The following is a 14532-nucleotide window of genomic DNA, read 5'->3' on the forward strand; positions in this document are numbered from 1 at the left end:
GATATAAAGCCCTACTTCCCTCAGATATAGAAACAGCAAGATATGCCACTAGCAAGTTACAGGCAAGATTAGTAAAACCACTATGGTTCTGCAATTTCATTCTATGCACAGCATGGGCAAGGAAAGTCTAAATTGTTTTAAATTCATCTGGAGCCCACCGGAGTAGAACTCGGTAAACATTTTCAAACTCATGGGAGGCGCCAGGGCTTGGATTTTGAGGTGTCAGCCCTGCGGGAGGCACCGGGGCTCAGGATTCGGGGCTTCAGCCGCACAGGAGCTAATGATGATGACTAGAAATGTTAGCAGGGATATTACAATTCAATTATACCTGTACATATTTGTTTTTACCTTTTACATTGCTATTGTGATGTTTTGAGGTCCCAAAGGAATCCAGTTTTGTTTTCAAATAATACAGTAAGCTAACAGAGTCAGTAAGCTAACAGAAACAAATGAAAATATTTTGAAGTGGTCATTTTAACATGTTGATGGTATCATTTTTTATTCCTGTTTCTGTGGTAATCGCACCACATGATAGCTCCACATCATACCTCATCTTAAAGTAGACTTTATAAGCTTTCAAATGATGCATGATGTGCATGGGTTTAGAAAGGGTACATTGAATTAACTATGTGTGCCGCTCACTTACTTTATGCCCAGAATGACTGTTGAACATGAAATCAGGGGCCTTGTCTTCACTATGGGGGAAAAAAATGTGTGTTCCTACCGTATTAGCTAACTTAAGGCAAAACCCAGGTGAAGACAAGGCAGTTTCTGGGTTTAACATACGTTAGCTGGTCAAGATATTTCCAAGGTAAAAATATACTTTTTTTCTAGTGTGGATGCATGCACAGAGAGTTGGCAGATTTTGGCTGTACAATGAGTAATGGGTATTTTAATAGTGCCTATATCTATGTGTAAAATGATGATCAAACTGAAACAAACACTTTTCAAAGAGTTTGAGATAGTTGGTGCAATAAAGAAAACAAGTCTGTAGATGGGTATTCAGTAGACCTTAAGGTAGATCAGAAAGTCCAGTGAGGGCAAGTGAGTGAGTTTAAGCACTGGGAAAAGGAATAAGAAAAATAGTTAATAAAGTTTTGAAGAGTCTAACCCCACAATGCCTTATGTCAATTCATACCTAATAAGCCATGGGTACGTTCAGACAGCTTGTGACTATCCAGCGTATACAATCCTAGGAAGTCCTGGTGTAGAGGATGCTTCTTCCATACTTGGTGCAAAACAATAACAAATGATGCGCCATCTCCCATTGAAAGCACCAGATTTTTTTTCCTGTTGATTATCACAGTTAGACTGGGGAAAAATGAAACCATAATTAAGAAATCTTATGTTTCTTGATGTCATTATTGTGAACAATAACAGAATTACTAGAGATGATGAAGGACTTGAGAAAGGAAAACTGTCTGGCAAACAAAAGATTTCAGTACGTAGCCTGACTGTGTGTGTGTAGTATTGAGACGGAGTGCAAAATTGTCTTAGAGAAGGCTAATCCCTCACTTTCAAATCTCTTTGCAAGCCACTTCTACTGAAACACCTACTAGAACTGGCCACCTAATAATGGATAGGCTGAGACACAATTGGATATAGTATGTAGGGTGACCAGATGTTCCGATTTTATAGGGACAGTCTCGATTTTGGGGGCTTTTTCTCACATAGGCACCTATTACCCTCCGCCCCATCCCAATTTTATCTGGTTACCCTAATAGTATGCCTATGTATTTGTTTATTAATAAAATGTATGCCTTTCATCACCACCTTCCTTGAATGCTGTGTGCCACTACTCCCTCCCCTTTGACTGTCTGAGCTGAGACAGTAAACTCTCCAGACTGTGTCATCAATGTTATATGCAGTGTAGTTGTAGTCATGTCAGTCCCAGGATATCAGAGAGACAAGGTGGGGGAGATAATATATTTTACTGGATCAGCTTCTGATGGTGAGAAAGACAAGCTCTAACAGTGTGGCTCGAAAGTGTCCCTCTCTCACCAACAGAAGTTGGTCCAATAAAAGACATCATCTCACCCACCTTCTCTGTCAATGCTAGTAAAAATGAAGCTCCAATCCTGATTAAGTTATTTGGGCATTACCACAATAAAAATATTAAATGCACAAGACAGACTGTGTTTTTGCTATCCTGATCTCTCTACTGCGCAGTTCTAACAGGCTCTAGCTGTGCATCGGAGGAGAGCAGAACATTCAAGTTGATCTTCCCTTTGTTCTAAGATGAGACTTTTACTCGGAGTACCTAGTGAAAATTTAAAGAGGTAGGGCTGTGAATGTTGAAGCTAATCTAAAAACAGCAGCTGATCGTCCACTATTTTGTATCTTGGATAGTCATTTATATCTGTACAACCTGCATAAAAAATACTGCCATTCTGATCTGGTGCCTGGTATAAATAACTCCACACAGAGCAAGTAGGTGGAGAATTAGGCCCTAACTAGTTTTATTTATATATATACACAACAGAAGAGACATTATGATTCCTCTACCTATAAATGGCATAATTTCCATTTCTGAAAAGATGTTTGTTACAATATATGTGTTTTGTCTTTGAGCAAAATTTTTGTGAAACTTAAAACTCTGACAATTTATATATAGAATAGGCCACACCTTGTTATTTATCTCTTAAAGATTGTTAGTCATTGTAGTATTGGGTACACAGCTAAATCCTGTTTTACATAAGCAGAAAATTCTGCTCTCATTTATTATTGTAAATCCAGAGAAATTTAATGATAGTTTCTCTATCTTTACACAGTAAAACTGAGAGCAGAATCTAGCAGGATTTGAACAAGTATTAGAGTTTTCAGCTTATCCTTTCCATTTCATAAAATGTATCCTAAATTTTAGTAGAGCTGTGCAAATGACAGGTTTTTCAGTTCTTTGATGATTCCAAAAAGTAAAATAAAATACAAGTTTGGGGTCAGTCTGAAAGTGAAATTTTTCAAAATTTTTGGCAAATCAAAAAGTAAAAAAAAATTATTTCTGGTCAAATGAAATGTTCCATTTTGACATTTTTCTAAATGAAATATTTCAATTTTGACCATTTTAAAATGTTTTTGATGCATTTTTAATAAAATTAAAGGAAATTGTGAAACAAAAAGTTGTTTAGAACTGAAAATTTGAAACATTTCATTTAGAAAAATGTCAAAATTAAGTTTTTTGATTTTCCCCCTGAATTTAAAAAAAAAAAGTTGACTGAAACAATTCAGCAAAACTGGCTTTCACAAAACATGTGCTGTTGTTGAATCTGGATTTTCCACCAAAAAAGTTTTTCAGATGAAAAATTTCACTCAGCTTTATTCTTTAGCGAACAATAGCATTTTCACAAATTTGAAAATTCTTGAATGATTCTGGTATTTGTGATACCCTTCTTGTCGCAGGGTGACTGTATCAAGCCAGGTGAAAACTGTCTTCTTTCTGCCCTTTTGGAGGGTTATTTTCTCAGGAGTTACTTCTAGTTTTAATTCCAGCTGCTTATTTTCAATCCCAAGTTTTCCAAAATACGTGTTTTGGATCTTTGCATCACTGCTCACTCTCTTATCTCCAATAAGCTGCCCATTGACTCTGATGCCTAAAATTTAAAAAAGGAAAGATTCTGGTCAGCATATGTCAAGGAATGACATGAAAAAACTAAATTTGAGAAAATAAATCAGTTCACAATCACATCAGAATTGTGATCTTATTTATTGTGGTCCAGAGCAGCATGTAAGAGCTATAATGCAATGAAGAATCTGGCCTGAAGTCATCTGTTGAATGGGAATTCACTAAGAATAAGCGACCAGGGCATCAGGGTGACCAGACAGCAAATGTGAAAAATTGAGATGGGGGTGGGGAGTAATAGGACCCTATATAAGAAAAAGACTCAAAAATTGGGACTGTCCCTATAAAATCGGGACATCTGGTCATCCTACAGGGCATATGGAATAAGATTCTACTTGTATTGGGCGGCTGCTTCAGTGTTGAGAATGAAAAGTCTGAGCCATTATTCTCTCTCACTCATTTTAAGCCTTTTCCAGGCAAGTTATAGCAAACATTACTTATTTAGAATTCTCACTAGTTCCATTCACTGGGCCATATAATACTTGTACAATTCCTCTGAGGGGATGGCTAAAAGTTCCTTTTCCTACTAAAAGTGAAAATATATTCACACTAATGGTGCAGTGCACTTTACCTTTTACACTAAGTGATGGAGTATTCCCTTGCTGTAGCTGTGTAACTCCCATTAATGTCACTGGAAGTTACAAGCTCACATTGTGTCAAGGAAGAGAAGGGCCCTATAAATAAATATCCTGATTTACTGTATTTAAAGAATGAAAAACTCACCTGTAACTGGGTCATTTATTAAATTTAACACTGCACCTCTCTCTTCATTGATATTGAAACAAATGGCATCTTCTTTTTGTGGCACTGATATAATGAAGTGCGGATCTCCATCAACTGTAAATAATAATCACTAGCATGTATATAATGTTGCAGATGTTCAAAAGTTCTGTACAAACAAAAACTAGTTAATTAAACATTATTATGTCTCCTCTTAGTTGATTTATACTGCCCCTTTAGAACAGCAACTTTTAAATTAGAATGAAATAGTGAGATTAAAATGAAAGCAATGTGTCTAGCTAATATCAACATATTTTACTGGTGGAGGCCTGGAGGTAGCAGAAATTGGAACCCAATGAGATTTCTGGACCTAAAGATAACAAATACACATGTGAGTTTTAGCAAAATAGTTTTGTTGTGATAAGTGTGTGTGTTGTGATAAGAGTGTCCAGTTACAAGGCCATTTACATAAGAGGCAATTTTGTTTAGAAAACATGATATCCTAATGCAAAAACTGGTTTCAGAGTAGCAGCCGTGTTAGTCTGTATTCGCAAAAGAAAAGGAGTACTTGTGGCACCTTAGAGACTAACAAATTTATTTGAGCATAAGCTTTCGTGAGCTACAGCTCACTTCATCACTTCAGCCACCAAATGCATCCGATGAAGTGAGCTGTAGCTCACGAAAGCTTATGCTCAAATAAATTTGTTAGTCTCTAAGATGCCACAAGTACTCCTTTTCTTTTTGCTAATGCAAAAAGTCTTAGAATTAGACCAAAGTGTACAGCTGAGCTTAATGTGTATAGTTAAGAGATCATTTGATTCCTGCAAAATATTTCCACGAATAGAGAAATGCCAAAAAAAGATAAACTTCTGGGAAGAGAGGTTTAGGGGGGGCTAGATAAAGAGAAACTGGATATAACACCCATTTTTTTGCAAAACTAAAGGTATCCCACAATGTTTAGCAAAATCCAAACAATCCTGGTTTTGTCCATCTGTTCAATTTGACATGGAATTGTGGAAGAGTTAAAGCTATGTAAAATCAATATAATAATATATTCCAGTACTCTGGCTTGCTGCTAGGAAGAGAGCAACAAATTGGGAAAATTTCTAAAATTTACTTATAGAATTGACCCTATTGAAAGATCATCTGAATATGAAACTTTTAAATTCTACTAGCGAAGAAAAAAATCTATAACCTAACTAATAAAATTTAACATACTAGTTCTATACCAAGTGGCACACCCAGAAGTAAGTCCTTAGCCTCGAGTAAGCTCTGTTGGGATAGTAACAAGGAGGGACATAAAAAAAATGCTGGTGAAAGCAGGAGACTGAGTGAGTACCATTCAGACAAAGAAGAGAAAAGTAAGGGTTATTGTCTAGAGGTTTAGGAGCAGAAAGAAAGACCAGGTTAAGGATTAAACCAGTGAAGGCTGACTGTTATAAAAGAATAAGGGAAATGTAGAGCAAATTAAACTTAAAACAAACTCACCACTAGTATATAGGGAAGGGACTGAAGGACTACTGTAGTGATAAGAATGTGTTGGATCTGCATAGAAACAAAGAGCAAAGATTATTAGAACTAAAATCAAAAGGGGATATTTGCACACTGTATCTACAACACAGGTAGGATGTTAATTTAAATTACTTGTTAAAGCTTAACTTCTATTCTAGTTCTAATACATAATGGTTATGGTTTGATGGTATTGCTCTGTACTGCCTTGTGCAAAACCCAGGCTTGAGTGTCAATCCCACTCTCCAATTTACTGGTTCAGCAGGTACTAGAAGTAATTGTGTTTTTTCTCTATGAATGACTGGGTATCACAAACAGGTTGTGAAGATATTTCCTCTGATATTTCTTGTCTGGAAGAGGACAGGCTGAGAGATTACTTAAGGCTGGAAAAGGGAGGCAGAGGACTAAAAAGAGAACAAATGGAGAAGATTGTCAGGGCTATCTACACACACACACACACACACACACACACACACACACACACACGCTTTGCTATAGCTGCAGTGTGACAGTTGCTGCTACTCTTGAATCAGGCAAAGTGTCGTCAGGATAGACAAACTCATTTACATTGTCTTCATCATCTGATGCTCTCCACTTGAGGCACCAAAGGAACTTTCTTCCAGTGATTCCAACGTGTGGCTCAGAGATTCCCGATGAATATTTTGGTAAGGTATGGAAGCCTGATCTGTGATGTTTCACAGCTGTAAGACTCAAGCCCTAAATCATAAGGATGTTTATGCATATGACTGTTCAATCTTTAGTTACATTTTATGTTGAATTTGCTAGTCTTTTCCTAGAGTATGTTAAAATATAGATGAAAACACAGACAAACTAATTTCCCTCGGCCTGATCATTTTTGTTGCCTGAAATTATTCCTTTGACAACTCCAGTTCATTCAGAAACTCAAGATTATGACTTACATGATTGAGTGCCTGGGGCAGCCCTTGCTGTGAATGAAACAAAACAGCATTAGGACAGATAAATGAAAGAAAAAAATAAAAGCATTTGTCTATAGATTTCTAGATGTTTAGAAAACACATACTGCATCATCCCTTGCTTCCCAAGCTGAGAGCATTCCAAGGACAGCAAGCCCAACTCTTGGAGAAAGGAAATGTTTTGTGTAGCTTTTGAGAAATCTGCTCAGGCCAACATGCAGAGCAGCACTAATAAGATCTAAAGGGAGCTTTCCGACAATATTGGAGCCCTTAAGAGTAAGGGAATATGAGTGAAGCAAATGTAGATATGAAAATTGATAAACAACCACACTACTCTAGCAAAGTTGAAACTCTTACATGGGACATTTAAACAAAAAATCTTACCATGAATAGCATGAATCTGGCCTATCCCCAGAAGTGCAGGGGAGGGGGGAAGTGGGTTAGGAAAAACATTTGAAGTAAAGGAGGTTAAGAACTAGAACAGGTTACCAAGGGAGGCTGTGGAATCCCCATCATTGGAGTTTTTTAAGAATAGGTTGGACTAACACCTGTCGAGGATGGTCTAGGTACACATCATCCTCTCTCAGCATAGAGGGATGGACTAGATGACCTCTCAAGGTCCCTTCCAGCCCTACATTTCTATGATTCTATGTAGCATAGATGCAGACACAGTACATGGGCCAAATTCTGCCCTTTTCTTTAACTTCTGGAAGAAGCAAAGTCAACAATCCATTCCTGAGGCCAGACCATCTCCTCTCACAGTAAAACCTGTTGCGGAAGGGAGTGTCTCTGAGGATCCTCTTTTGCCATTCCTTCCCAATTTGGCTGGGGGCATGTGTTTTCCATCCACCACAGGGCCTGCCCCAAAACCTGCCAGATCCTCAGGAATCTCTAAGAGGCCAAGATTATCTGCATGGAGGCCCGGTGCTTCTATGCCTGTTCTCTGACAGCATGGCTGTGTTGGGGGATTCCCATGGGGGCTGTGGGACTGTCCACAGAAAAGATATATTATCTCATCTTGTCCTGGTAAACTCTGTGGCTGGAGGGGGAATGGTGTACATCCTGTCTGACTCTACGCACTCCACTGCTTTGTCAGACTCCTCCGCCTCTCCCATGTGGATCCTAGACTTATGAAGCAGCCTTTATGGGGACGAGGTGACTTGGTGCTGAATGGGCAACTGACACCCCTGGTCCTCCATGTGAGAGGAGAGAAATCTGTGGACCAGGAGTCTCCTCCATATAATTATCTGGCGGTGAATGATCCTGCCCATGAAAAGCAACTAATAATTCTTATTATTTGCTTGTGTTAGGCACCTAGAGTCTACCATGATAGGTTCATTACAATTTCCAAAGACAGATGGAGCTGAGTGAACAATGAAAACAATTATTTACGAATATTCTGCTTGAAAAGAATCATAAAATTCTTATACATTTATGAATTATTCACTCAGAATACTGCTCAAATAATTTTATTTTTTTTAAAGTATGTAATTTGTCAAATAGATGATTCAGCAACTAATATCCAACCAGCGCTAAGAGACAGAAGTATTGGGTAAAACAAATAGAATTTGAAACTTACCTTCAGCTGTTACCAGGGATGGATAAGAAATAATAATAATTAAAAAAAAAAAAGTTAACTGTTAGTTTCAGGCATATAGTTAAACAGTTGGATAATCTTCTCTAATATGAAACACCATTTTAATTAGGTATTCTGAAGAAAAAAATCAAATATGGTTTGATGGTTCAGACATAACTCTTGTAGCATTTTAAATTTCAAGCCCATATTCTTGCTGTTGATGTGAGGGAATGTAAACCAACTGCAAGGGGAACAAATGAAAAGAAAATGTTTAACATATGGGACAAGAAATCTGGAATCAATTATGCATGTGAAAAATTAATATTAGCCCAGGGGAATAGTTATACTGGCAATTGCTTTACTCTGTCTCACTTTCATGAAGCTGCCTTGACAATTTTATTCTGTTGCAATTTTCATGATATGCGATGAGATCCTTCATATTTCTGGAAGAGCTGATGACTATGGTTGAATCTGTAACCCCATTGTATGTCTGGAAGGGGCAGGTTGGTCAGCTGGGAGCACATTTGAAGGACAGGGATTTGTGAAGAAACTATCAGAGTGCTGGGAAGCAAGCAAGGAAAGCCATTAGGCTAGTGGAGGGGAAGTCCAGCTGGGGTGTTTTGTGGAAGGTTTGGTGGACTTAATCCAAGGACAAGAGACAAATGAGGAGAATCAGAGCAATGTACGTGGTGAAGTGATAGCTGAGGCACTAAAAAGGAGTGTACTTGTCTTAATTTCCTCTGTATAGCTTACTAAAGATGGACAGAATCATTCTTCTGTCATATAGGTTAAAGTAGGAGAAAATAGGCTGTAAGACGGAATGATAATTTAATGAACAACTAGGTAATAACTAACAAAGCAAATAAGAACAAAGAAAAGATAAATGGATCTGAATTTTAAATGACTACTTTCTTCTATTGCATCATATATGTATATTGTGTTTTCCAAACATGAAGACATTACACCTGCCCTTCAGTTATCTAAATGTCTCGAGTATGCAAAACCTTACAAGAGTACTCTGTCTTCATGGAGTAAGAACTTGCTGCATCTGGCCCTGAATTAAAACAATATACAGAAAAGTATAGGAGGAAGAGATGTGAACTGAAGTTGAGCATGTCTAGATTATTTAGGTTAAAAGTGTTTCTTGGTTTTATTTATTTTATTGTTTTGAGATGTTCATATTTTTATATACCATGATTTTGAATTTACAATATATTTTAAATGTATGGGCAAATGGGTAGCAATTGAAGGTGGACTGATGGAAGTGAGTTTAAAGGAGGAAAATGATTCTGTGTGGTGCACAGAAGAAAGCTATACTAGCCATAGGAGGGCATGGCTTGGAAAATATATTTGCATATATATTTGAAACTCTGCTTCAATGTGAAAAGCCCCTCTCTAAGGGAATGTCAAATGGTCATTTGAATTCCCTTAGTAAAGTAAAACTGAAAATGTCTACACCTTCTACTGGTTTATCAGCAATTGCAGCTTTATCTTCATTATCTTCTGGCTTCGTAACCACCATGGATGTCAAAGGTGTCACAAACTTGTATTTCAGAGAGAGCTCCAGGGCTTCAGCTGTAAGGTTTTCCTTTTCTTCTCCCTGAGCTACAGTGCTGAATGAAGGGAGAGAATCAGAACATAAACTTTCTAAAAGCCAAATTATTAAACACTGGATTAAGCATTTTATTCTCCCTCTAAAATATTAAGCTATCTATTTCTCTGCTGAAAAGAGAAACACATTTCCTTTTGAGAGCACTCCTCCTGACTTCACTGAGGGGCAGGGCAGGTAGCCACAGTCTGATCCTGTATTTGCACTCCTTTAAAATTAACTTGAAAAAAACAAAAAGAATAGGAGTACTTGTGGCACCTTAGAGACTAACAAATTTATCTGAGCATAAGTTTAAGCATAAGGAGCCACAAGTACTCCTGTTCTTTTTGCGGATACAGACTAACACGGCTGCTACCCTGAAACTTGAAAAAACAATACATACTATTTTTTGGCCTTCTCATGGGTGTATTTATGTGATGGAAAGTAAATTAGGTAAACAGTTCTGAATTTTCTGTGCATGAGTAATGAATATCGCCAATTAGATGCCCAGTGTTTTCATGCTATTTCACAGAGACTGTTAATTTATATTTCGTTACCGTTTTTCCAGTAATTGTTGAATGGTGAGATAAGCCCAAAGCCTCTCAATGTAATCCCCAAATATGTACTCCTGTTCTTGGAGAGCTTTTGCCGTTTCTTCGACATCTGCTTGTTCACTAAATGTCACATCATTTTCTGCCTGTTAGGAATAAAGAAATTTCTCTTTGTAACAGACAGGTATGACTGAACCCTGACTATCCAGAGGTCACAGGAGACATCCAAAATCTTCATATAACCTACAGTTTGGAAAATGAGGATCTACTGTAAATTAATGAACTTCTTGATCCTGCACTGAGAATTGCACAGGTTCAGAAGTCAGTATCAGTGCCTTTGCTCAGTAGCACCTCAGCTGCTAGAAGTATATACATGGGGACATAACACATTTTCAAAATTAACACTGAAATTTGGTTAATTAGGATTTCCCCGTACAATGCTTATGCTATGTATTTAACATGTCAATAGGTCTGTGCATACACAGATACAGTAGCTGGCCTAGTGGAAGCACAGTTTCTGTATTTTAAATATATCTAGTTTCAGATGATAATAACTGTAACGTGAAATGGACCAATGTGTGTCACAGTACACATAAAAGTGATACTGTACATTTGATAAATATTTTCTGTATGAAAGTGGTACATTCGTGTTGGGTATTTAAAAATTGTTCTAGAATCCAGGACTGGAAATAATTTTTAGTCCACTTAGAATTTTGCTCCTATTAGGTACTATTTCTATTGTAAGGCCTTTCAAATATTCAATTGACTTAGAGAGTGGGAAGTATCCCTCAAAGGATTAAAGACTATTTTGGAGGACAAATGAATTTCACATGCAAACCAAAGCACCAGAACTCTTGGGGGGAAGTGGCAAGACTGGTATCTGGCTTTCACTTAGCAATATTGTATTAGGACAAGATATTCATACAGTCATACTGATGAATCTTGAATTGTACTTTTTACAAAGTTTGCATAGAAAGTTAAAAGCCCCAGATTATTCCATTCAACTATTAAACACCATGTTAATGAAACAATAAGGCTAACCATGCAAAGACAAAAAAATCATCAAGAGATGTAAACATTAAGGTTCTCATAGCAACACTAACTTACTCAAATTGGACATACTGTACAAAGTTACTCCAGATTGACAGAGTAATTCAAAGAAAAATTTAGCTTAATAAATTTCATGCCTTTTGGTGTATTTAAATTCTCCATACTCTGCAATATTTTTTTTTCATAGAATAAAGGTATATTGGGGAATTTTTATGCACTGCCAAATTTGGCATCTCCCACATTCAGACATTTTATGTAGCAAAGAAAGGCTTGAAACAATCACAATAGACCCATACTTACACCTTGAGCTTTCACATCTGCAGTCAAACTGTTCAGGTCATTATCAGTAATACGTCCAGCCACCACGATTTCAGAGCCATCATAATAGTGCTTAAAATTGTTTTGAGTTAAGTCAGATATTGCATTTTCAGGGTAGTTTAATTTCACTTCTGTAAGCATGGGATTGGCTACTTCTGCATAAAAACCCTAGAGGAAAGGGGGGGGAGCTTTTAATTAATAAATATATAATTTATAGACACTCCTGTGCCCACAGACCTCTTGACACCTTAACAAATAAACAAAACTCTTCATTAGACCATGCTGCCTCCCAATTTATAGGTCATTCCACTTTGCACCTTTACAAGAGAAGGGGAAAGCTGTTACCTGGAAAGCTAGCACCCCAGCACCTGGTCATATATTTAATTACATTGAAGGTGGAGGCAAATGTCATCAGAAATATCAGTGTGAGTGCCATCATTGACTTAATTTATATGATTATGGTTTTACCTCCATTTGTATGGCTGAATCAGAATCTGGATAGACGCGACGAGCCACCCCTTTATTTTCTAGTGCCATCTTTTCTAGAAAATTATAGTCAATAGCATAGCCAAAAGCTAGGTTGTATAAGAGGTATCTTCCTTGAATGGCTTTTTTTACATTCGCTTGAATTTCCTGAGGGTTTGATACACCTGCATATTAAATAATACAAAACAAATAGGCTTTAAGATTTTGTTTATGAAAACAATAGCAAACAGCAAAAAAAAAAAAGAAATGTGCTTAGTTATTTTTTATTTAGATTTTTCAGGGTGTGACTATCATATTTTCTGGGCATCATTAATTCTAAACTAACTTTAGACAAAGTATATACAAGTGTCTAACTTAGAAGGCAGACTTCCCTTAAAAAACGAAAACAAAACCAAAACCTTTTATTAACCCCATAAATAAGATTCACCAAGAGGCAAAGTACACACAAGCCACATTTGTGCTTTTAGGATTCTGAGTTGTTCAGGGACTGGTGCAGCCCCCAGCATAACTCAGTGAAGTCCCATGTAGAGTTCTGTTATCACATCCCGGGAGTGGCTGCTTTGCTTATGGGCAACTTCACAAGTGGGAGTAGCATGTATTATAGAGATCTCCTCCAAACTTCTGGCCCCATCCTAGCATGCCCCCGGGAAATTCTCTTCTACCCCTTTAGTGGCACCTTTAGGAGGGTCCTGGTGCAATGGTGATTAGGCCACAGAATGGGTGGAAGAATCCCACTCCTCATGTTTATTCATTACTAAGAGATGAAACTCTATATTAAAGAAAATGTGCACCATCATAACAATTATTCAGTTACAGCAGTGAAAACCCATAATGTAGACATGTTGCACCAGCACAAAGCAGGGCATAGAGCAGTTTAGCTTAATTAACAAATACGTTTCCCATCAGGGCAGGACATTAACGGTTTGCATCAGTGTGACTGAACTAATTTAGCTACATGAATGAAAACGTTCTTAATATACCAAGGATATCTAATTGGGCGGTGGTTGAGTAACGTGGCAAAATTGTGAGTAGGATGAGACCACCAAAGATATAGTGTATATACACTTTTGTAGATAGTGAATCACAAACTGAAACCAAAGACCTAATTCTCTAGTCTGCTATAGCAGCTTAACCTTAGTGTAATGCCATTGAAATCAGTGGTGAATCAGGTCTCATGTCTCCTGAAATTAAAGAATGGTGAACTAAAAATGAAGTAATTATTTTCCTTCACCTGCTTAAGTCCACTTTACTGTTTGCTTCATTTACCAAGACACCTACCTACATTGGGTTGACCATCCGTTAACAAGATAATTATAGATGCACTTCTCTTGGGCACAGAATTTGTTTCAAAAGCTGTAGTCAGCATTTCAATTCCCTTCATTAAACCACCATGTAGGTTTGTCACTGCAATGTAGAGACACAAATTAGAGTTGAAAACCGGTAGTCAAAAATAGAAATGTTTTAATCATAGATTCATAGAAATATAGGGCTGGAAAGGACCTCAGGAGGACATATCGTCCAGCCCCACAGGCCGTGGCAGGATTAAGTATACCTAGACCATCCCTGACAGGTGTTTTTCTAAACTGTTCTTAAAAAAAAGACGGTTACTCACCTTTGTAACTGTTGTTCTTTGAGATGTGTTGCTCATATCCATTCCAATCCATTCCATGCACTGTGCGCATGATCGTCGGAAGGTTTTTACCCCAGCAACACTTGGTGGGTCGGCTGAGGCACCCCCTGGAGTCGTGCATTCACGGCGCTGGATATATGCCCCAACCGACCAGTGCCCCCTCAGTTCCTTCTTGCCGGCTATCCCGACAGAGGGGATGGAGGGCAGGTTTGGAATGGATATGAGCAACACATCTCAAAGAGTTATAACCAACTTTTCTTCTTCAAGTGCTTGCTCATATCAATTCCAATTAGGTGACTCCCAAGCCTTACCTAGGCGGTGGGGTCGGAGTGAGATGTCGCGGAGTGAAGGACCGCTGAACCAAATGCAGCATCACCCCTGGACTGCTGAATTATCACATAGTGGATGGCGAAGGTATGCACTGATGACCAAGTCGCTGCCCTACATATCTCCAGTATGGGTACGTGTGCCAGGAAAGCAGAAGATGAAGCCCAAGCCTGCGTGGAGTGGGCAGTAAGGTGCATAGTTGGGACACCAGCCAAGTCATAGCACG

General features: G+C 37.9%; 1 protein-coding gene across 1 annotated transcript in view; it reads right to left on the bottom strand.

The window, feature by feature from the left end:
* The window catches only part of LOC119858598 (inter-alpha-trypsin inhibitor heavy chain H3-like), a 43501-nt gene that overhangs the window by 3943 nt on the left and 25026 nt on the right, over positions 1–14532 (bottom strand). Inside the window, exons 10-20 of the mRNA XM_038409584.2 lie at positions 13628–13753; positions 12332–12513; positions 11846–12031; positions 10502–10641; positions 9815–9969; positions 8360–8365; positions 6766–6792; positions 5825–5881; positions 4340–4453; positions 3383–3587; positions 1139–1311 (exon numbers count right to left, since the gene is read on the bottom strand). Of these exons, the coding sequence (XP_038265512.1) occupies positions 1139–1311; positions 3383–3587; positions 4340–4453; positions 5825–5881; positions 6766–6792; positions 8360–8365; positions 9815–9969; positions 10502–10641; positions 11846–12031; positions 12332–12513; positions 13628–13753 (1371 nt within the window). The remainder of the gene's footprint in view (positions 1–1138; positions 1312–3382; positions 3588–4339; positions 4454–5824; positions 5882–6765; positions 6793–8359; positions 8366–9814; positions 9970–10501; positions 10642–11845; positions 12032–12331; positions 12514–13627; positions 13754–14532) is intronic.

This window comes from Dermochelys coriacea, chromosome 7, assembly GCF_009764565.3.
Source record: "Dermochelys coriacea isolate rDerCor1 chromosome 7, rDerCor1.pri.v4, whole genome shotgun sequence".
Lineage (NCBI taxonomy): Eukaryota > Metazoa > Chordata > Testudines > Dermochelyidae > Dermochelys > Dermochelys coriacea.